The sequence below is a fragment of the Bradysia coprophila genome (genome assembly GCF_014529535.1).
Source record: "Bradysia coprophila strain Holo2 chromosome X unlocalized genomic scaffold, BU_Bcop_v1 contig_12, whole genome shotgun sequence".
NCBI classification, from domain to species: Eukaryota; Metazoa; Arthropoda; class Insecta; order Diptera; family Sciaridae; genus Bradysia; species Bradysia coprophila.
This window is the reverse complement of record NW_023503293.1, coordinates 6,848,721-6,874,218: the sequence shown is the minus strand read 5'-3', so window position 1 is coordinate 6,874,218 and position 25,498 is coordinate 6,848,721. Positions and strand designations below refer to the sequence as shown.

The following is a 25,498-nucleotide window of genomic DNA, read 5'->3' as shown; positions in this document are numbered from 1 at the left end:
GTTACCCTGAAGCATTACATTGCACAAATGGAAAAATACAGCCACCGCACTTCTGATTTTATAGTGCTCCAGGTCACCTTTCTGGCAGCTACAGTTTCTAGTCTAACGAGATTAATACATTTGAGTTTATGACTTGAAAATTTAGTACATCCTCATTAATTAATTAATTCGTTAGTCCGACCATCAATTTTTCCGTCAAACATATCGTCATTAACATTGTTTGTTATACTATAGTTGAGTTAACATAGTTGTAGGTTGAGTTAACCACGAATTTGAATTTCGCTACGGTAAAATGTGTAACCAGATGAAGAATCATAAGAGAGCCTTTTCAAGTATTTACCCAAGATACAGTCACAATACAATCCGACACAAGAATTTTCTATCTGCAGAATAAAGTAACAGCTAACATGACAGACAATTACATCTCTTACACCGAAAATTTATCACCGAAAAGTGTTGTCACCGACGGCTACAGAAATCGCAAATAATTATTTGTCGTTGGCGATAAAGTATTTTGCTAGAATTTCAGCAGCACATGAAAAATAATTCAAATTACAACCTTTAAATTGGCTCATTGTTATTTCCTGTGCGCACACACAAAAGTCTCTTATTTCATATTAGTGAAATTATTCTGAATTGAAGTGAAGTAACCATAATAAAAGACTGTTGGAACAGTCGTCCTGTAATGTAAAATTTGAAGCGAAGGTTGTAGACATACTTAGACAACTCTGAATTTATCATTTTAATAAATTCATATAATAATTGAGGAGACTAGTTTTTAAGATAACAGAATCTACTCTACTACACAGTCTATACACATCAGTGTCGTCTTATTGTGTCATCTGCAATTAACCGAATGATTTTACATTCAATCATTTTTAGTTTTCATTTTTTTTTCTCTCTATCCAATTTCACTACACGCGACTGGTTTGGTCATTATAAGTGTAGGTATGGATTGCAGAAATAAAAAAAAATTGACTCTTGTTTTCACCATGATATCATTGGATGTAGTACTTCGTCTAAGCTATGTAACGACATTTAATTTACGTTTCAAATGTGTCGTACCACTCATCTTCATCCACATTTAAAGTACTAACCGGACAATTTTGCTCGTTTAATAACTTTTTAATGGTAGAAAGTATATAATAAGTTGTCCGCTGTCGTTATCGTCTATTTCCTAATGTTTTGGCATTATAATGTGTGTACGGAGAGTTGTAATTTTAATTAATTTTTATGATGATAATTATGCTGATAATTATGACCGATAGAAAAGCTTGACTTTCAAGTTTATTTTTGTCATCATTATCCATGAAATTAAACATGCAATTTTTCCGAACATAAAATCCATCGAATATCCATCCGTGTTTCAATTTTATATGTATATGCTTGACTACGTCAACAAGAAAAAAAAAACTATTTTCTAATGTAATCAAGCTTCTGGTCAATATGAGTTCATCTATCGTCGTTGAGCTGGATGCCAGATTTTTAACATAAATAAAATAATTTCAGAAAAAAAAGTTAATCGCATCTGACGAGATGAATCATTTTGACAAATTACACTCCAATGTATACAATGGTCTATCTTCGTCAAAACATCACATCACTCCCGTTTTATATCGTACACTGTGGTGTGTGTACGTTTAATATATGAGTTAGCAATATCTCGACAGAGATTTTTTTTTGTTCATCTTCGAAAGAAAAATCTTGTCTTAACAATCACATAATTGAATAGAATCCATTTGGCTATATAGATATTAAATTAAAATGAGAAGACAGTAACACACCATGAAACATATTGGAAGATTTAACATGAAAAATGTAGTTCTTTTACCAAGTAATTTTACGTTAGATATATAAATTGATGAGTTATTATTCCATGTATTTTTACCAATTATTCATTCGATTATTGTATTGTATAGATGGGTATAGACCAACAACATACATTATTCGATGATGTACAATTTTGAATTTTTGAATCGAACACATGTGCGCGTATATATACATGTGTCTATCCACATAACGTCAATTAATTCAGTTGATAGTTTGATTTACACATTTGATTACATAATATCGACGTAGAAATAGTATACATTATGGTACACATGGATGTAAAATGTACGATTTTGACCTGAGCGCTTCGAACGTCCCTCGGGTCGCCACATCTAGATGGATTGTGACAGAGAAATGTACGAAAGAAGAAAAAATAGAATGAAAACCACATTCAAATAATGTTTTGTCAATAAACTCAACTATTGACATTACTGATTTGGAGGGATAGGGGAATAAAGATGTCGTTTCAACACGGTTTTTGTTGAGACAATCTAACATATTTGATACACTTAAATGTAAAAATTTATTCGTTCAAAAAAAAGAGATAAATCAATTTTTTAAGTGGTTAATGTGTTGAGCAGCACTTCTATCTCGGTGATTGGTCATTTATATTGATAATTTACATGAATTACATTTGATTATGATGGTTTAGTATAGAAAATCCAATTGTTATGGTTATAAGAACATGGATTCGTAGCATTCAACAGTAGAAAAACTGTCTGTACGTAATTATACATGTAAATTCGACCTTATTAAACTATGACCGCGCAAGCTAAATCATAATAGTCCCCGAATATTCTATGTAACGCTGGCATTGGAATCATGATTAATAAATAGCTATTTTTTGCGCATTAGTTCTTTCCATTTGGGAACAACATATTAGAAACCAGATTTTATGTACAGGAGTGGGATACTCATTTCTACTAACGTTGCTTTTACGCACTAGTGCCTCAATATATATGAACATTGACGTGGGCTAATGCTAACAATATACCACCCGGATCCTTAAATCTGATAATTGCGATCCCTACGAGTTTAAAAGTTCCCCTATACAGTCGTTAATCGTGATTCAACTGCTATCGTTACAGTACGAACAACATATTTGAATATTTCTGCTTGTTAACAGATTAAATTTCAATGATTAAATTCTAAGCGCAGCCACGATTTATGGGATTATTTATTTGTCGTACGTACGTAGAATTATGTTTCCACGAAAGACCTCGCGGAAAAAGATCGCATTGACAGATGAAGAGGAAGGCTTAATGGAAAGGTTGTCAGAAAAACTTATTTGACTTCCATTTAGGAATTCGAGTACACTTTATATCGGTTATTAGCAGAGCCGGATTAAGGTTTTCAGCTCCACGGGGCTATTAGTTTTCGAGCGCCAATTACAAAAACATGGCTTTTATTGTTCGTGAACGTACAGTCAAAGGCAGTCAATTTTCAGCATAAATTAGCTTCAGCTGTTTTTCAGCTGATCCATACAAACAATCACAACCGTTTATACGTCTTTATACGGTTTTACCACTATCTTGCACGTGCGTGTATCAGTTTCAACCGTATGAACAAGGAAAACCAGTTTTGATTGTATGTGTGGATCAGCTGAAAAACAGCTGAAGCAAATTTATGCTGAAAATTGACTGCCTTTGACTGTATTAAACGTATTAAAAATAATATTAGTGTCGATATCCTGACAATATCCTAACGATCGGTTCGGAGGAATGGTAATAAGAACGTAAACTGGGCGATGCGATCTCTATGATACTCCCAAAAGAATTTTTGTCTCGTCTATTGATAACAAGATAACTTGAGAATTTCCATTTTTTATCGTCAAGAAATGAAATTCCTGAGGTTAAGTTTGAAGATGAGCTAAAAAGGAACGGGTGATCTCTATGATATTCTCAAAAGAATTTTCGTCTCGAGTAATTCTGAATGTATTTCCAAAAAAGTTTTTGAATCGAGAGGACTGAAATTTCTGAGGCTAGGCTCGTTAATGGAAAGTATTGGAGTAATAATCCAGAATTCATTTCGAAAAGATTTTTTTTTGAGTGATTTCGTGGTAAGCTGTTTGTAAAAAAATTGAACGAGTTTCATTTTTGTTCAAAACATAAGCAAGAAATCTTCTTCGTATTTTCGCGTTATGGGATCTTATACACGCAGCTCTCAAGTTACGAATATTTATGGTTACGATAACATGAGAATCGATGGACAGTTTTATGATACAACAATCGATATAACGATATAACAATCGCAAAAATTGATTGAAAAATTCAGTCAGTGAAAGGACCTGACCTACCCGTAAGGTGGGCCTAGTTTTTTTCATTTTGCTGATATTCGTTTAAAACTGAAAGGAAGGAGAAAGTAACCCCGAGCGAAGCGAGCAAAGAATTTGTAGATTCTTTCCATCAAGAAACTTTCAAGACTGTGTGTGCAACTTTATTTTTCTTTCATGGTTTCGTGAATGAATTCTTAGACAAAATTCGTCGATACCCTGGATTGATTTTGAGGAACAATTTTACATCTGCCATGTTATTACCTCTAAATGACTTTTGTAGGACATATGCTACTACTAAACGAGTATGCTAAGAGCTGAAATTTCCCGATGATAAAACTGATTTTCTTATCGGAAATAAAATGCCAATCAAGAATTTGAAGTTCAATTTTCCTGATTTCCCAGTATTCTGGATACGGTGGATATCAGGAATTTCCAAACAAGAAAATGTTAAAACTGTGATGCCATATCTGTTTAATTGCGCCGCAGGATTTTTTTTTCAAATATCGGTAAAAGTAGTTTATTTTAATGAAACCAGTAAACTAAACACGATTCATTATTAATTTTCCAGCGCCACTTTTATCCAGCGCCAAGGGGCTAAGCCCCTAAGGCCCATCGTGTTAACCCGGCTCTGGTTATTAGACTTGCAACGTCTTTTGAAATAACAAAAAGAAGCGAAATAATGCCGTGGAAGTGTTGATAAATTCATCTGTCATTTGCGTGGTAGTTTATTTTAAAAGGAAATTATTTAGCATTTATGTCCAAGGTACCAGCACCGATTGAAGTCGTTTTAGAGATATATAATATGTAAAACCGAGCTTGCATAACACAGGACTCTCTTAATGGTTTTATTGGCCATTCAGTTGAGAAATAGAAATGAATGAAAATTCTACTGAACAAATCATTCTTACAGATTCGAACACATTAATTTATAACCACACGAATCAAACGAGACGTCCCGTCAGCGCCTGACGTTTTTTCATGGATAGTACGAGGCTCTTCGAGCTTGACGTTTTCAACACCTGTGTAGCGATGGACCTTTTCAAGGTATAACGATATCTCCATCGCTTTCCATCCTTGAATTACAAATAGTACTTCCAAGCAACATTGCGTATAAAATTGTATACATGTCGTCATAGAGCTACTACCAGTAATTCCATCGAAATGTGACTGTGAAACGAAATCAAAATTATTTTGCCACGACTGTTCTTTAAACATTTTGTCAAGAACTGTACTAACAGTAAAGTTAAGACAACAAAATATCAATGTACCGCGTTGAATGGTAGAGTCAAGAAGCTTACGACAATTACAAATTTATTTATGATCCGAACATTACGTAAAATTAAATTCTATAAACTCCTTACACGTTTTAATGGTCGAGATCGTTTCATTTATGCTTGATTAAATAAACAAATTACTCAAATATCATAATTGTAAAATTTAGGTTTTTGTAATTAGTTTAAATTAATGAATGTGAATGCTGAGGCGCACACCAACCAATTGACCTATTGTGTAACGTAATTCTTTTTTTTTTCTCGCTTAAATTTATTTGTAAAGAAAATTGTTACGGTGAATATATACCATATCCATAAGCCTACCTCAAATAAATTTTCGAGAAAAAAAAGAAAAGAAATTAAATCGAATCGAATATTGCGAGAGAATGTACGACTTTCAGCGTTTCATTTTTCGTCTACATCGTAATACATCAATCAGTTTTATATGTATGTTCGGATTAAGAGAAGCACTATTAAAAAGCCATAAATTAGTTAATTAACATAAAGTAGATCGAACTGATGCGTAAATCTATTTGGCAAAAAAAAGAACTCACTGACGATATCGTAGATGATTAATTTACGTTTTTTGATTCATTATTTTCTTGATTCGAAAATAAATAAGTTCGTCGACCTCATCATTCACATCTCTGGCATATAAATTGAACGTCACTAATAAATTTCACGTATCATGCATCTACAACTTGTATACATAACCCGAGATAATACAACAAACTATAGACAGACAGAGCTATATACGTGTAGATATGTGCATACCCATCTAATGAACATATAGACATTTTTATACGTCATCCAACCTACATAATTTATTACAAAACAAAATTCTTTAATGATCTCAAATGACATAAGTTATGCTTGTACAATATATCTTTGCTGTAAATATCCATACATATAAATATATGTATGAATCGAGGTACAACATTCAATTTGTAAAGCTGTCTGTCTCGATATTCTCGCGTATATATAATACGACTCAACAATAAAATTGTTTTGATAAAAAATTTTAATTCTTTTTTTTTCTCCTCTCTTTTCGTTACAGATATTTGGACCTAAGACAATAATAGTTCATCGTAAAGATGGTCATGGTTTTGGCTTCACCCTGCGTCACTTCATTGTTTATCCACCGGATTCATGCACGGTAAGCTGTTTTTTTTTCTTTCTTCTACTTAAATGGAACGTATTAAATTGAGTTTTGTTTGTGAAAACGCATTATATCGTTTGTGTAAAATTTGTTTTTTGCCAATTGTAAGTCTGCGCAAAATATCTCGGCTGGTTAATACGAATTTTCGGTTTATTGATTTTATTACTAAGAGAAGAAAATAAACAAAACATGAGTGTACGAAATGCAGTCAATTTATTGGTGAATGACATTCAGTGATTTTGATTCTCATACCTCAACTCGGAAATGGTATTCTTGAGCTGAGTGATTTAGTCCGTCTTCATAATATTCTTCAATAATGTCATTGAATCAGTCGTATTTGAATCAAACAACTTAACACTCATTCCACTTGTAAAACTAGTACCAACCTCGAGAGAAATACCTTAGAAAAGAAAACATAGACTCTGCTTTGCAGACTACTCAACGGAGTTGTGAGACGGAGTGAACTTCAACTACTAACGAGCCGACGAATTGTAAAACAGATGTACCATCACGCTCCAGAATGACATTTCAAATTTTGGGCTGATATCAGAGCTTTTTATTGATTCATTAATTTACCAAATTTCTGGAAATTTACCGAGAATTATCGAAAATTTACCGAATCAAATCGAATAATTTTGCGAAATTTCAGTAAATTCGGCCAATGATCGGTATGAATTATCAGGACATTTTCTCGGTCGATGTCCTTACACGCGTATTACCGATTTGTCAGTAACTCGCTAAATGGTGGAGTCAAAAAGCGAGTAAGCAAAAACTATTGACAGACATGCCACGATACACAGGTTCCAAATTGCACACGTCAATATCGTAGTAATTCGATACGATACAAAGGCCATTCTAAATTAAAACATACGAGTCGGTAGAAGACCACAGTCACGGCAATACTTTTTTTTTAAATGTTAAATATATTAAAGCTGTCGATGTGACAAAAAGTTGCCAGTTCGTTTAAACAAGATCTTGAATCTCATAATGAAATTCCACATTTTTTTCCTCCTTCAGAAATCATCTAATTCAGAGCAAACAAACACTGGCGGTGCACTTAACTTAACCCAGCCTATGGACACAGTGTTTGTGAAAGAAGTTCGTCCATACGGTCCGGCACATTTCGCTGGTTTACAAACAGGAGATCGGCTATTGTCGGTAAACGGGATGCCAGTGGCTGGAACACCGTACAATCGAGTTGTGGCTACTATACAACAGGCACCGAGCAGCTTAACTTTAAGTGTTGTACCCAAAGAATGTGATATCTTACAAACTGTAAGTATTTAATAGCAGACAGAGCACCTGAGAGTATAATTGATTTCACTCATTTCGATTTCGTAAACAGTTTTTTAGCGAAACTGCACACAATCCTGAAACGAATCAGCGACCAAGACAACCGTGTGCACTAACAGGAACAGCAAACACACCGAAAGAAGGCGATACGGCTGGTAAATTTGCCGTTGATGGTGTTCCCGAAAAGCATGTGATAAAGCCGAGCAAAACATTAGCAGTGCAATTTCAACGTGATATATCGAATTCTAGAACTAAGGATAGTGTTCGCAATAATAATTCTGCAAATAGGTGAGTGATCCTTTGCTCTTTACTCGTCATTGATGAGGAACCAAAAAAATTAACCAATCGCTCTCTCAAGTTCCAATTAACCTGGAAAATCTAATGTTCCAATGCAAGTTGTATCGACCGACCGAATTATTTAATTATTTATCACGTCACCAATTACAAGCAACTCACCTTGAGTAACACAACAATTTATTCATAAGTGTACCTTACACCAATAATCACAAACTCAAATAATTACTCACAGTGACTAACTTACCAATAGTGCCAAACAACTTGTATAATGCCACAATGACTATTAAAATGTGTGAAATGACTCTAAAGAGTAAACAATAAAAAATGACGTGCGCAACTGAAAGTATTTTTGGTTCCCTTCGAACATTCAAATCAACAGCGACGTCAACCATAAATAATGTGATTGCAAGTGGCATTGTTCGCAATGCAAATGACGTTACGATAATGAATGACTTATGCTGTTAGTTTCTTCGGAAAAATTGCATGTAATCGTATTGCAGGCGAAATCATCAGAATTGTGTCTAGGCCAAGCCGTTAGCAGACAAACTGTTCAAATATTGGTTCAGTCGGTATGACTTGCTATAATTCTCGACTCTTGACTATTTTCTAATTCATGTTTATCACAGCTATTATAACTGTAGAACCTGCAATACCAGGTATAACACTACAAATTGCCAATAAAATTGTTTGTCTACTTTTAGTGATATGATATACTCTGACCCATATACACACTATCGCAGTCGTGCTGAACCTCAAGCGGCATCCGACATTCATCGGCGCGGCGAGGAAATTCTGCAGATTCATCATGGACATGCCAGTAGTATAGGCAATGGTCAAGTGCGTCTTCAGGCCAACTACAATCCCATTCAGAATAACATTTATGCCAACCAGAGACGTGACGTTGCACCAATACTGGCATTCGATCCGCATTTGTCTCGATTGATTTCATCGTCGTTGGACCGGCGAGAATCATCAGCATCGGCCACATCTTCGGTAGGATCGTCGTATGAATCGGGTTCGACACTGACTAGCGATTTGGGTGATAATGCAATTATGACACGTCTGCGGAAAAGTGTTGAACAGAAAGAAGAATTTCTGAGAGGAACGCCGGTGACACAGTCACAAGTGCATGGTGTCAATAGTGATGTCGGTGAGTCGTTAAATTTTGTTTTACTTTTTTTTTTCTAAAATGATTCATTTCGTGGTTGTCGTTTTGTTTTTGTTTCGTAGAAGTCATTAATTTTGCGAGACTTTCGTTTATTTTGGCTGAGTTGTACTGCTGTACATAAACGACCGTTGAAACAATAAAAAGTCTTGTCATTAAAACAAAACAAAAAATCTGAATTTTTCAGAAAATAGACTCATCAATCTTCTTTTCACTTTCAGCGAATATACGTCATCGCGAATTTTATGCACGTCCAAAACGGCTACAGAAAACCGTTTGGCCACCGCAAGAATTCGATTCGAACAACAGTAGCAAACGGTCGTCCACCAATGATTCCATTATAAACAACGAAAACAGTGGCGATTCAATGACCAGTAGCAAAACATTGAGCGAACACAGTGATAATAGCATTGCAATCCAAAGAAACACTGACATAATGCCATTACAAGTTAAGTCGACAAACACCCTTCCACCGCATCGGCTGGCTAATAATCTCGCACGCGAACAATTTTACAATGGCATTCACGGTGATCATGGCATTCCCTCGCAGTCACTACAGCAACAACATCAACAATATTTGCAACAGAGAGCTTTGGATGCTGAAGGAAATTGGTGGGTTTCCATTGGTCGTCATTTTGATTTCGAAATTTAATTGGTTTCATTTTACCATTTTAGCCGAATGCTGTCCCCACCACCAGGAATACACATAGTTTCTGAACGTACGAAACAATTTGAGTCTGGTCGTCCGTTGTCACCAGATGGCAGTTCAGTGGATCGAACGTCGCTCTATCGAAGTGAATTGAGCCGGTGAGTAACTGAGACGTAATGGGACACAGGAGAACGTTGCGAACACATTAGATGAGTCATATGTTCGACCATCAAACTTACTTGGCTATTTGAGGCGCTGACACAACGTCAATTCAATTACTTTGATGAAACAATGTTGCATATGTGTTTCGCTTTTAATCAGTACCTTACGCAGTATACGTCCCGCTTCTTCTTCTTAGTACAGTACAAATTTACGAATTCACAAATTCGAACTATTGTCGGCGGAAGAAAAATTTTCATTTCTTCAAAATTCCAAAAAATCACATTCGATACCACGAATCCTTAAGAGGCATCGTGAAAAGCATTAATTTGGGCGTTTTTTAAATACTGGATTTTAGTTCACTTTTAGTGATATCTTTGCTACAGAATCCTTTTTCAAAAATGGACGACCGCAATTCCGACCACGAATGTGTTAGCTTTCAACAGATAATAGATTTAGTTTAGCCGAGAGTTTAGCAGTTTGCCCAGCTCTAAAAAAACTGGGCAGCTCATGAAAATTTCGTTAAACTGTTCACTTTTCTCAGACATGATCAAACCGCTACAACCAAAACTAATTTAAAGGTAACGCGTTATGGCGTTCCTATATTTTTCAATATTTTCTGATCAAAAATGAAATACCGAGACACGCAAATCTCGGCTACAATTTTAGCTGAGCATTGATGTCTCTTAACACAACATTTTTTCGAGTGGTCTCATCTTACATCCAAATATTCAAATTGATTTCAATGATTTCTTTACCTTGGCTAGAACAAGCTCAATACTTAACTAATAAGACGACAAAGACATGCCTTCAAATTGGCTCTTGAGCATTTGAGTATGCTGTAAACATAAAAATTACGAAACAAAGTACTGCAATGCTCCCCAGAAAGGCTACAGTTGAAATTCCAAAGACCGTGAAATTGTGAGAAAATCGGCGCAGATGAAACATTGGAATTCAATGTAAATTCAAAGCTCCTTAAAGCTAACGAGCTAGTAGATCACATTGATGTTTAGATCTTTTTAAGACGAGTAAGGCTGATGCTGCGAGTAAAATCTTTCACTTTGTTTTTGGGTTGAAGTAGCAGTTATACTTTTGACAATCAGTTTGGTAATTTTACATCCAAACTAAAATTAGACTTCGACTTATTTTTTCATCCTAAACGTTTTAACCTTGTCGTCTGCATGCTAAAACTTCTTTCGATTAGCAAGAGATTGATTTCAAATCTGCTACTTCAATTCTTTTGAAGTCACAGATAGTCGTTTATTTTTCGCCTTCGTTACCGATAACTGATGAACAGATGCGCGTACTGCTTGTAAACTCTTTTCAGCATACTTCAATGCAACAAAAAAATGGTGAAACGATGTGAGACTTAAATTCATGTCGAAATTAGAGACTCAAATCCATAGAAATTTTTAAATTTTAAATTTAGAGACTACATTAGGGCGTATCGTATTACAAATGTTAATTCGAACACTCAAGTACCTCGAAAGTTTTGAACAGTTTCGATATGGTCTACTCCCCTCAAATAGGGCCTGGAGCTTGTCAAAACTGCTTAAAAAATTTTTGAATTAGCATTTGTAAGCTTTGGTAATGAGAGAAATCTACACATGGCTAAATTGTTGCCTACAGTTCGGGGTAAAATTATTATTATATTGATGATAATTTTGGACTTACATTCTCAACATTTCACGAAAATTGTCACCTATTTTGAGTTTTCTCGAAGTTGGGTTACATCACCACAGACATTTAAATTTTTGCTGAAACTAACATGGTCGTACTTTTTCCAAAAAGGATGAGAGTCCCAAGTTATCATCAAAATAATAACAATTTTTCCCCCAAATGTAGGCAACAATTTAGCCATGTGTAGATTCCTCTTAAGTAATTTCAGTAAAAATCATTTTTGAAGAATGTGAAACCGCAATGAAGATCGCAAATGTGTCGGATTTTGGTTAAAAGCTAACACATTTTCGGTGGGTTATGCCGTCTCACATTTAAAAAAAAACTATTTTTGTAAAAAGATATCAGCGAAAATGTTTATTAAACGCCCTAATGTAGGCTTTCAACAAAGCATCCATTCCTCTTAATTTCGTAGTCTAGATTCCGATTGTATTATGAAATCAGCAATTATTGTTCTGAATTGAACTCGACCTGACAGCCGATCTTCGCTACTTCTAAACTGTCCAATACTGAACGGTTTTTGAGTCAGAGCAACCTTACTATTTTCGACTATCTTCAATTTTTATTAGTTGGTAAAGTTAATTGAAATAATTTTTTTTTTGTTTCATTGAAAAAGTCTTATAATCTTATCTTATCGAAACATTTTACCTACCGACCATATACTACGCTCGACTTTTTTTTCCGTTAATTGTTCCAATGTTTACACTTACAATTCTCAATCAATAGTTATCTCTGTTGAAAGTAAAACTTTTTTTTTGTTCCTTCAAAATTTTCGTTTATTTGCATTCGAAATGGGATTTTCAATTTAATTTCCATTACAATTCACCTCGTTATTAATGGGAATTGATATTGACGTAGCCATTGCACTTAGGCGAAACATTGAAATGAAAACAATTAAGCGCATTTTCAGTTTTCGGTTAGTCTGATTAAGTGTTTGGTTTGTTTGTTGTGTGTCGTTACACTTTGTTTTGAATGGATGGGTGTCGATTGTCAAAAATAATCTGTCGCGCATATTTCAAAGCAAACAAAATTGACTTGGTTTTCGATTATTTTTTTTTTAAAGTTCTTTTTTTCTGTTTGTTCTTTTCCACAGCTTAAGCACAAAACGTGTCGTACCGAATGTTGCATTGCGTCGCAAAGAGTTTGAACTGAAAGCCAACGAAAGCATTGAATGGCGAAGACTATCTTCAGGTTTGTTGATGTTTTTTGTTTCTCTTATTAAAATTATTTTCCACCAACACACACATTTCCTTATATTTTACATTTTGAAGTTGACACACAAACATTTTAGAAAAAAATTTCTTTTCAAATTTTTAATTTTAATTTTCTCATTTACAAAATAAAAACATTTTGTTGATTGGTTGGTAAATTTTGGTAAACTTTCTGTATTAGGTTTTCAACGAATACCGCTTCTTAATATTTTTACACGAGCAAAAGCTATAAAAAAAGGTTTGGAAATAGTAAAATTTGTTGTTGTAATAACACCTAGTGTATCATGTATAGTTTTCTAAAAAAAATCAATTATCTCATATTGAAACTGTCTTTGACCATCTAAAACTTAGTGGACAGTATTTTAGAGAAATTTAGTTTGCACATCTTTCATCTAATGTTTTAAGAGCGCTACCGAAGTTGATTGAACATACATCAAGAGATATAAGCAACGAATGTTACCGTTAGTTTTGTAATAAAACCATAATCGAAAACAATCATTGACTTTGTTGCAAAAGAAACATTTAGTTCTCGCTTGATCATTCTATTAAAAATTTCGACATTTTGATGTTACTAATCCATTCATCCAATCACCGATTCGTTAAAACAAAACTTATGTCCAGTAATTGTAAGACTGTAATATACCGGATGATTCTCATTTCATAAAAAAGAAGAAAGAAAATAAACTTAGGGACCAGAATTGATCATTTAGTGCGAAATGGTTGGGCCAAAAGGAAGGTAGAATGACTGATAATGATCATCAAAGGAAATAAAATCTTTCTGACGAAGCTAGTCATCTGCTATCGACAACGGCTACAAACGTAATTGATGAGCTCTGACTAGTGTTTGTTTTTGTAAGAGAACGTATGTTTGAACAATTGAAGTAATAGAGTTGTTGTGTCAAAAATCTATCTTTCCTGTTGATGAAGTAGCAGATTCAGTGATTATATGTCGATACAGTTGCCGTTTTCGAAAGATTTGCATTATGAGTCGAGTCATCATATAAAAATACGTCATAGTTGGAAGCTCCATGACACCGCATCAATTTGCTTATTTTCTGTAGGAAGAAAAGAGCGAATTTACGCTTCGAATATCGTTTTCCATTTCTTCAATTCTTTCAATTCCATTTGAACATAGCTTGCTGGTAACCTGGGAGTGACATCAACTTATTCATTCACGACAAGCCTTGAAGCCTGAATGAACACGGTTTTCCTTAACGAAAATAAAGTTTTTCTGAGGGGTACCCAATTGACTTCTGATTCGAGTAGTAGGACAAAAAACGAGTTCAAAATCGCTTTGCTTAGTCTTCAGCTAGATCCTTCCCCATAGTCGACTTGTAAAAAAGCCGTGCGATTTAGAGAGTTAAGTGACTCAATCTTTTGGGGTTAGTTGTTACAATTTAGATATTACAATTATGAAAAATTATGAATTATCACCTTTTTGTTTTATGTTTTTGTATTATTTTGTATTATTTTTGAGTCGAAATTTTTGTCGCACATGTATAACGACCAGTTTACTGGGATAAAAACCAAAAAACCATTCAATCTGTTGAAAACGAAAATGTGATAATTCGTTAATTTTGTTAAATGTAAAAAAGACGACAAAATATTCCGATGAGAATAATGTTCAACCGTAAACTTTTAAGACAACCGCTTTTGGCAATTAATTTAAGTACGACTTTCCTATTTTTTCACCGTTTTTCACATTATCGTAGTGAATGAGTTAGATTCTAGATTTTTCATTTCCGACCGTACTTTTTGCTTTGCTAATTTTCTATCATGCAATTAGCCGAGACCATCAAATTTTTCATATTTCATTAAATTCTATGTTCATAAAAATAAAATAATTCTTTCGAACGTTCACGATCCAACTTCAGAACTGTGCTTTAATCGCGTCAGCTGTTGTTTTTCCAACTGATTTAGACTTACATTCATTTGTTTCGCTTGCGTGCTTTTCTACAGGTACGGTACACGGTTAACTTGTTTTTAGCAGTAAGCCTAGTATAAGGGCGTATCAATGCATATGACGTTCTGAAAAAATTCCGTCGGTAAAAAGTTCGGCACAGTTTTGATGTCGGATAAGTGAATATTATACAAGTGAAGAGCTCCGATATTGCAAAAAAAAAAAACGTTAAATCACACCATCGACTACAAATGAACGTTTTCTTTTATAGCTTAACAAAGTCAATAACATTTAGTTGTTATGCATCACAATAATTCTGTTAGAATACGCTCCATTTTTGTCTGTACAGCGTACGATAAAATTTGTTGATCTTGTTGCTTTATTAATACGATCTTGGTATATGTATTGCAGATGAAAATGATCGATCCGAGAGTACAGACCGAGGTGAATTGTTTCTACAAGATCGTAGCGATCGTACACGATCACTATCAGCCGATTCGACGCGTAATGAATCCGACAAATTTAATATTTACTATGAGCCGCAGGATTTCCGTCGAAAGATGCGACCACAAACGAACTCAGTACAGCAAATTGGAGGTAAGGTTTTTTGTTGATGAATTTTGTGCTTTTTACACTTTGCTGAAAAAAGTCAAAAGTTTCACAAATTTGTTTTTATTCATTTTCTGGAATTTCGCTTCTTATTTTTGTTTTTCCGTTTTTTTTCTGACAATTTTAATTTTGCTGACACATGCGCCATCAAATTATACGAAAATAAAAAAAATAGCTTTATCATCCAATCAACACGACTATCACTCGATCGACGTAAATTTCAATCACACCCAACCACCGACATCAAACAAGCATTTGTCCGACGATTCCGATATGATGGCAATGAAAATAATTCATCGAAATCAGACTATTCTAACGGGCAGTGCGTCCGATTGCGACGACAATCCATTTGATTTTGGTGAATGTGATGTGGAAAGCGACGATTTGGATAAAAATGAAAACAAATGTGGTGATGATATTGAAATGAAAACGGTTGATTCGAAACAGCAACATCAGCGTTTCTCGATGGCTGTGCGACCGACCACATTGATTATACCAGGTCCGACATCTACTATAATTTAATTATCGGTCTAACTTTTGAAATATGTGGTTCATGACTTCTTCTGTTTGTTTAGTTTATTTTTGTTGTCTATGCTTTTTTGGTTGAAATTAGTTTTTTATAATCGATATTTTGTGTTCTGTGGAATGATGGTCAGGAATGGTATGACTTACTTACACAAAAAGAAAAAAAAATGAAAAAATTTCGGTTTATTGTGGTGGAATGTATTACGAGGTTTTCAATCTTCCTTTTCAATGTATGCCAGGCACGATCTTAATCATTCGTATGTACATCATGTGTATTTAAACTCAATACAGAGAAACATATGCCCTATTCATTTGCTAAAGTTATTACTCTAATTTTTATTGATAAGTCCAGAAAGCTTCCTTTTGGTTAAATACATTTTTTATTGAAGACAGGGTCCTATCTTTTAGATTTAAACTCTTAAAACATTCCTAAAATTTACAAAAATCTGTTTTAAAAAAATCTTAAAATTCACTAAAATCAAAAAGTTCTTAAAATTGCCAAAAATAGGCCTTGATTGAGGAAGTGAAAGTATAATGGATTATAGATGATGTCATAATGCCGCATAATGTCGTTATCGTTTTATTCAGGGCTGTTGTAACCTTGGCTTTAAGTGGGATGTGTGAAATATGGGATGTAAGAACAAAGGGACGACTAAATTCTGGTAGGCAAAATGAAAAGAGGATCCGACATTTTTTGAAAAAGACACAGCGACAGTTTACATCTTTTTCATTATCCTTTCAGAGTTTGAATAGCCACAAGTGCATTGACCTATTCAAAAAAGGCTATAAACTGAACACTTTCGAACGAAATTCGATTGTAAAAATCAGAACTTTATACTGGACACATAGGTTATGAGTTTGAATGAAAAAAAAAATCGAAATTTTGGACTAAATATTTCCCTTGCGTCGTCCATCGTATGTCTGTAAAAGCATGAACTAAAACCACAAAATATATTCTGTACCTGGCTCGCTACGGTTCTCTATACTTGTCTATCCTAAAAATAATGTTTGTACTATCGGTGTGTCCGGTGAATGTAACGATGAAATCAATACTAAACTAAAAGAAAATGACTGAAAAATGAACTGTTTCCACTAACGTAAACCATTTCATAAATAATAATTCACATTTAACCGCTCGATATTAATACTACTGAATGTTTCTTCCTTTTCCTTTGATTCCTCTGAACTAATTTTTGTTTTTGCTTTGACCAACAAGGAACGAAGAACGTAATGTTTGGTGTCCTTAACCCATATCGATACTAACCCCACTACCAAGCACTATAACACAACAAATGTTAAACTGTTTCACAGATCAAAATGTTATAATGCGTCGTCATAAATCGGTTGCAGAAGACGAAGATCGACCAGTGCGACGCGTATCCTATTTGCGTGCAACAGCCAATGAAAATGCGCTGACTATCGACAGTGATGTGGACAATAGTCCGATGTCTGCACCACCTGGTACACCCGACGATCTACAGATTACACAAATATTGCGAAGGTGAGTTTTATGTTGTTCCAGAAATTTTATCTTTTGTCTCTTAGAGTCATTCGGTCAACATGAACGAAAATTATCGCCACATTTTCGTTCGATCTACCAACATTTTCGATTATCTGACTCTCAAGAAATTTAAAAAAGTTTTTCGTGTGCATTATAATGGAAAGGGAATCAAATTTCAGGCTACATGAGTATTTATATGGATTTAACACTCCACGCATGGTATTAGTAGAACCGTACAAACATGTATTGCCAATTTTGTTTGTATGAAAGAATCAGCTGAAAATCAGCTGAAGCAAATTTCGGGTGAAATTAGATTGCCCTTTCATGTACTTACGAATTGAATTGAACACCAGGTCCTGATAAAGTCTAGTCAGATGATCGAAAATGATTTTTTTTTTACATTTGTAAAATGATAAACCTACCTACCTCAAAAGTGCTTATCGTCCATGGCGTCGACCAAAATTAACATCTGACATTCAACCATTGCGAAAAATATTCGAAGAAACACCCAAAGATATTAATTTACCACCGACACCGACCCAACTATTTCCGGATGTACCAGCCGTTTTGTTGCCAATGTTGAATAAGTCTGCAAGGTTGGCGAAAAAATTGTTGTTGTATTGTTTATCTTTGTAAAACTCATAGTTTAGTTGTTGTTATTCAAATGCATTAAACCGAACATTCGCATTTGGTCATTTGGTCACCTCTAAAAAAGCAGAGTGTTTTGCCTGAGTTCTGATAGCAAATATCACACTAATATTTAAACAAAAAGCCGCCTGTAAAAACGTTCGCATGAATCAATATAATATTTTGTACAGTGACGAAACGATTCATATTCCAGACTGGACATATTTGCTAAATTTATGTAAATCACTGGAGTTTTTGTGATCCTAAACTGATCTGAATTATCAGTAAAATTCTTAACACTTTCAAAATAATTGCGGCTTGTTAACTTTCGGCACACTGGGCTTTACTTAAATAGTCGTACAATGCCTCCAAATAAATTTCTAAAAATCTAAAATTCAGTTTTGGATTTTTAGAAATTTTTTTGGAGGCATTCCTCGACTATTTAAGTAAAGTCCAGGGTGCCGAAAGTTGGCAAGTCGCAATTAATTTCAATGTGTTAAGGTACTCGAACAATCACAAACGCTGTTTGATTCTAATAATAAATTGAATTAAGTTGTTTCGATATGATACTTATCAGGACCGGCGGTATTAAAGTCAAGTGATGCCAGTGATGCGTACATTACGTAGAGGCTAAAACTTTTAGCCGAAAAGCGAGAATAAGTGATCAATGCAATGAAAATACAGTACAGATACAATTACCACGACCCATTACGGTCACGATTATATTCAAGCAAAACGTTAGGCCTCTAATCATTTAATCATCTGGTGTCCATACAGCAAAAAAATATGTTTAACGAAATGAAGTAAAAGATTTACAATCAATTTTTTACACATACTTAGATCGAATGAAATAATTCAATAATGAAATTGCTGGTATGGTCCGGATACAAGGTTAAAACAAATGAGTTAGAAGATTTTGTATAAAATGCGAGAAACTACTTTCACTAATCGAAGTAAGAAATTTAATGATTATACCGTAATTCTCTTCCGGTCGTGATCATACTCGTCCTTGCATAATATTTTCCTATTTGATTAGAGTCTAGTCTAGATGAGACAAGGGTATTCAAACGTTTGAGTTGAATAACATTTCGTGAATTTTCGTGTGGAATGTTCGGAATGTGTAATATCTCCAAACATAAACGCTTAAAATGGGTTAAACTGAAAATTCTACGAAATAAATTTGTTTACACTTACAAATGGGGAACCGTTTGTGTTAAGTGCCTAAAGAATCGGCAAACGATTAAGAGAAAACCATATTTCGTATGTAGAGCGTTGCGTATGTTTTCATCAATTGAATATTTCTGATTCGATTCAAGCAAACTGATGTTATTTTTAGGAGATGGCTGTTATAAATAGTTAAAATAGAGGGCCAATAAAATTGAATAACAACTTGCTAGCGCTTAATTCAAACGGAATATTCCAACTCACTCCATTCAAATGTGCTGCATTATGATTCACATTACAAGACAAACATAAAATGAAAGAATTTTCTGCAATAATTTAAAATGTGAACGTTAAACGTTGGAGGCACTGGTACTCCTAAGACAGCTTACTAAATAATTAAATCGTTGAATCGTTACCCATATAAACGTGGACTGAGTGGTAAATTTAGCGTCTCATAAATCCGCCTGCACGAATTCAGCAAGTTTTTCTAAAATTCATTTTCAATTTGTGGAACGAATGTTTTCAATACATTTCAATATTTACAGTCCGCGACTTTGAAATAAGTGGCTCAATTCGTTTCAGTTGTTTCACTCATACAAACAAAAGAGATTTTATGTCCATAAACGGGTTTAGCACTACTACGCGCGCTTAACTATTTCACCCGAATAATAAACAAGAAAAAGCACGTTTGTTTGTATGAGTGGATCAGATGAAAAACAGTAACGCATTTCAAAGTCGCCGACTGTGGGCATTCTTTAGGAAACTATGTACGTTAACCTTTCACATCTGCTGGCGATCGGCTCTGCTACTTCCTTTAAACAAAGTTGATTCTAAAATAAATTAATCAAAGACTTTGCTAAATGAGCACAAGCACAAGCACAGTTTTTCGTAATTTTTGTTTGATTTGGAAGGTAATCCAAGGCCGAATAGAATGTTGTTGAAAAAAAATAATTAAATTTGGGTCCTTGGACTAAGGCCGCTACTATGGCCCTATGTGTATTTTACATATAACTCGAGTAAATTTCCTTCGTTTTTCGTAATTTTTGTTTCATTTGGAAGGTAATCAAGGGCCGAATAGAATGTTGTTGAAAAAAATTTGAATTTGGGTCCTCGGACTGAGGCCGATACTAGGCCCTGTGTGTATTTATAGTCAATAAATTAAAATCTTAGGGCTATTTGAGATTTTTGTTACATTTGAAAGGAACGTCGTAATTGGGCTATGCGCAATTTATATGAAGTACACATTTCGTAATAGTTTTACTTTAACTACATTAACGGGCGCAATAGGCTTACGGCCAAAGTAGGGTGACATATGCACTAGGGTCACGTACGCAATAGATATACGGGTTTGTACGGGGATCAGTCGCAGCAAATGCTCCGACTGTTCTGATGGCTCGTTTTGTCTGATAACGAGAAAATTTGACTTCAAAATTAAAATAGAAGACGATAGAAGAAGGGATCCTTAGCTCAAATGAAAAATGTTCCTGCGACGGCTTCGAACTGTGAGATACTGTGATAAGAACTCCTTAGTTCAATCTCTCTAAACATCGTTATTCGTTATAAAATAAGTGGCCTATAGCCAGAATGAATCATCTGTAAATGTAAAGTCGACCAAATACGGGTTACAAGTCATAAAGCACGGTCACTGTCATAAAATTTATAAATGACCGCTAACCTGCTAGGCAAAGTGATTCATCTGTAGATCAAATGTAGGCGAACAAAAAAAAATGTTGTTGGAGACACATACCCCTAGTTTCAATCGAATGATGATTCGGTTCAACGTTGTGTCATCATAGCTCAAATTGTTTAAGGCCCATTCTATAAAACGAATCTGATCTACGTATTTAACCATTCTGTTTAGCAATTGATTGAATTGATTCGTTTATGTGGCAGTTCGAAACTTGCATGCGTTGTGAGAAACCTATTTGTTTTTCATACAAATTTTGCTCGAAAACAATAATGCGCGCGTGTTTTCCTTTTCGCTTATTCAACACACATCAAAATAATTGAATAACAATTTTCCCGATTTTGTACCATACATACTTCAGTCATTTTAAATTTTTCATTTATCTTTTCATTGTTTACATGCAATCACCATTTACACACAAGCTAACATCAACAACATATTTATTATTACATTTTTCATCTCCTAAGTAAAAAAGCAGCATCATCTCATAACGCACATTTTACTACGTTCGTACGGCATTGTATTGTAATTACAAAACTTTTTTTTCATTTTTTTTTTTTTTTTGGTGTGTACATAAATGCACTCTTCATGTTTAGACAAAACACAGGAAAAGTCCATGAAAAACTGTTTATTTTTACGTTGAGAAAAAAAAGTGAATCTTCTTCTCTTGAAACGAAATCCGAAATTTATCTGAAATTAAACATTCAAAAGAAGAGCAATGGCTTTGAGAGAATAACAAGATTTTTCACTGTTATCGTAACTCTTTCTTTCATTTTCTATGCATTCAGTACTATCAGCAAAGCGAAAGCATTATCATATCTACGTGAAACGCCAGCCGATCCGATAATACATCCCGTGATTTTGGAAGGTGAACTACATCTGAAAATCACCTACATTGACAGCAAACGTTCGCCGGATCGATCGTGGCGCACAGTGACTGCAGAAATCCGGGGTACAAAACTTAAAATGACGATTCATCGGGAAGGAAAGTCGAATCAAGTGAGTAAATTATTTGTTTTTATTGACTGTTAACATTGTTAAGTGATGATGAATCAAAATTGAAATTGAAATTTGAATCAGTATTTGGTGGGCAGCCTTGTGTCAGATACAGTACTTAAAAAAATGAAAAATGTACGCTCGTCGAACACATTTTTATTTATTTGTATAAAATATTGTGAGGTCTTCATTTTATAATCATTTAAATTTAATATATTTGATTGTCTTTCGGTTGTTTGCTCATTAATAACAATTTGGTTGTGTTACTTAATTAATATTCTTGTCAGTGAAAAGTTTAATGAAAATTTATTTATCAATATTCTCTGGTCGGTTTGTGAATTGTTCAAGAAATATGCCTCTAGAAAAAAAACAATTGTATAATGCCACACATTACAAATAATTATAAAATAATAAATTGTTTCGCTTTATGGCGCATTATTTCAACCATTCATAAGACGTGTCGAAATCTTAGAAGAAATTTTTTTTCTGTCCAACTAACTGCGTCTGGAATTTAAACATATCAAAAATACATTTATTTAGTGCTAGATGAACTTGTTAGGTGATTAAATCTCGGCGTAGTTAGTACGTTTATTGATTGCTAGGAGTCTATGAATTATTATGGATAACTCAATCTGACTTTAGAAAGAAAAATTGTTGAACAGGGGACAAGTTGTACTAATAGTTAAATGCAGAACGATCACATTTAACATTAGCGAATTATAAGAAAACTCAAATTTCGCTCAGTTAGCTGTGAAACGTCAATTTCAAAAAGTAAATTTTAATTATTCAGCATCTGCCTAAAGTTGTGCAAACATTTAAGCAGCCAGCAGCAATTACCCTGACTACGAAATCATTTTCAATATTTTGTCCCGTTTTGATCTGACTCGTCCCACTCATTCTATGGGAAATTTAGCAGCGTAATACGGTAGCCCATTGATAAAGTCGATTATGAGGGAGTGGGATGAATGCATACTTCCATTTTCGCGACAGAAATATAAGGAGAAATCTGTAAGAACGAGCAGAAAACCTTAAAATTGTCAGTGACTTTCATTGATCTTTCACTTTTATTTTCATTGCGTTACAAAGTGCTGATATAATGAGGACATTAGGTAGACTCAATCGCTTATTGTTGACACAGCTAGACTAGCGTTGAAAGATGTAACAGCCGTGTGTTAAAAATCACTTAAAAATTCACCCCCACAATTATTTGGTACTGGTGGACCTGAAGTTTTTTTGTTGTTGTTTATATCGCCTGGCCACTGATTCACAAATAATAGGAATCCGATTGCTACTCTTTCCTTCGACTGGAAATTCATCAAGACAAAAATGTGGAAGCCCTGTGCAGTTAATCAAAAATAACATTGAAGTACTTGGAGAGATTGTCATGTTTGTGAACCTGATTAAATTAACGCCATTATGTACACAATGCTTAAGAAATCAGACAAACGGAAGCTTTGTGTGCGTTAAGAAAGTCTAATCTTGTTTGTGAACGCTCAAAATCTCGAATAGAAAACACATCGATTTTTTGACTATTTTTTTTTATCGAATCGAAAATCACCTAAATGGTTATTACGTCATTCGAATGTAAACTCGAAGGTATAAAAAAACGTTTCGTCTTCGTTTATCCATACGCTTTTCCTTCTCTGAACCGTAATCACAACCATTTTTTTTCCTCCATCATTATACATATATACACATCTCCCATACTGCACTCTTTCTCAGGTCATTTGCCCCTCATTTTTTTTTTAAATAAACATCAAATTAATATCTAAAAAAGAGATTATAATCTTTCATCGAATGCAGTAAATTATAGTGTATCTATAAACATTATAAGACGCTCGAAGCATAATCCATAATTTGTTAAAACTGATTAACAAAAACCCCGAGCCGGTTTATATGAGCGTATTTTATGCATGTGTCAGTTAAAAACGTATCATAATTTTGATTTGAGTTAAATCAAAATCATTGATTAGTAAATGAAATATAAAATTGAAAAAGAGCAACTTACGCTTTCTGATTTCTTCCAATTCAATTTTCGATTTTATTTATTCGTGCTGTTGTTACTTACATTTGTTTGTTTCTTTATTTGTTATTGTTAAGATGACAAATTTGTCAACGTAACCACCGTCTTGGATAAGTTTTATGATAAATTGAAGGTCATCAAAACGAATGTTTATTGACAACTAACTATAGTTCCAAGCGAATGATTTTTGCTAGCTTTCGCTATTTTTTTTGCATTTCAATTTTCAATCCATTGTTCAGTACAGTTGTTAGGAGGGAGGTAAAGAAAAACTGTTTTCCTCATTTTGTACTTCAATGCTACGAAGTGCAAAACGATCGAACAGTTTTTGTGAACTTATTACGTTCATCGAATTCAGTCCTATTCATTCTGTTAAATCCATATATGCGTGTTACAGGAACAAAAAAAAAACATGCTATCTGTCCGGAAGCACATCGCGAGCCATTGCTACGTACTCATATCATCTGATCCGATCCTCATGACGAATTATTCTTTTCTTTCCGGACTTAAGCTTTGGGTTTACACCGTCCACAGCGTATAGCTGGAAAATCTCTTTATTGCTTCTTTACTAATGAGTTTCAACTGAAAGAATATTCCGTTTGGAATTCTGTTATGATTCAATCATTTCACTGTTTTCATAAACTATACGGCAGATTTTTCGAAATTAAATTTCGGCAGCAGGGTTGATCGTTGAAAATCATTTATCGCCGACAACGTGCTAAATGTGCTAAAAAAATACGCCGTTTTGATGCGTGGTAGATGTATAATCATTAAATCTGTTACTTCTTCTGCTGAAAGCATCGACTTTTTTAAAAATCGAAAATCTTTTACTTCATTTTTTAAACCAATTATTTCACTTATAAAACCGTCTAAATTGTAGAATATTGCTTACTTTTGTGACTGCTGTCGATAACAGATGATGAACCGTTTTGTAAGACTTAAGTTATTCGAATCTTTCCTCAAGCGTATTCAAGGCGACTGACTTTGAGCGGCTCCATGCTCTGCTTAATAAGGAAAAAACTGAAACGTTGTGAATTCCTTCGACAATGGAAGTTAATTTCAAAGACTGGATTCTTTTATTAGATAAATCATTGACTAAGCGTTTATTGTTCTAACAAATGATATATTTAGACGCTGTCAATTAACGATTCAGTAACGCAACGCATCTTATTTCGACGTTTTGTCTAGCCCGTCAAAAAAAAACCAACCAACATAAACATTTTCTTGTTATTATTTTTGTTTACATTGAAATAATCCCAAATATGTTCGGTTTCAAAAGATATGATAAAACAACAAACGAACAAATATAATATTGTATATGTATATACACCTCGAGCACTCCATGTATAATACTCTGGTACCCAGAACCACACTTTGAATGTTGAATAAAAAACAACAAAACATTTTGAGTTGTAAGTTGATTTTTAATAGTTATAAAAAGTGGATATTTGTTTGTGTTACTCAATTAATAATTACCGCCAAG

The 25,498-nt window shown here is 34.1% G+C and overlaps 1 protein-coding gene across 9 annotated transcripts in view; it reads left to right on the top strand.

Moving 5' to 3' along the window:
- Positions 1-25,498, top strand: part of LOC119067372 (rho GTPase-activating protein 21) — a 162,525-nt gene that overhangs the window by 121,291 nt on the left and 15,736 nt on the right. For 3 of the 9 annotated variants that reach the window (XM_037170284.1, XM_037170285.1, XM_037170293.1), the window contains exons 3-15: positions 6,434-6,532; positions 7,553-7,810; positions 7,881-8,116; positions 8,827-9,275; positions 9,512-9,902; positions 9,966-10,097; positions 12,869-12,966; positions 13,168-13,224; positions 15,298-15,483; positions 15,671-15,994; positions 17,332-17,521; positions 17,956-18,117; positions 21,788-21,998. In XM_037170284.1, the coding sequence (XP_037026179.1) occupies positions 6,434-6,532; positions 7,553-7,810; positions 7,881-8,116; positions 8,827-9,275; positions 9,512-9,902; positions 9,966-10,097; positions 12,869-12,966; positions 13,168-13,224; positions 15,298-15,483; positions 15,671-15,994; positions 17,332-17,521; positions 17,956-18,117; positions 21,788-21,998 (2,793 nt within the window). Of the gene's footprint in view, positions 1-5,119; positions 5,150-6,433; positions 6,533-7,552; positions 7,811-7,880; positions 8,117-8,826; positions 9,276-9,511; positions 9,903-9,965; positions 10,098-12,868; positions 12,967-13,167; positions 13,225-15,297; positions 15,484-15,670; positions 15,995-17,331; positions 17,522-17,955; positions 18,118-21,787; positions 21,999-25,498 lie in introns of those variants that run through there. The other 6 variants (XM_037170286.1, XM_037170287.1, XM_037170292.1 and 3 more) reach the window with 6 other exon arrangements.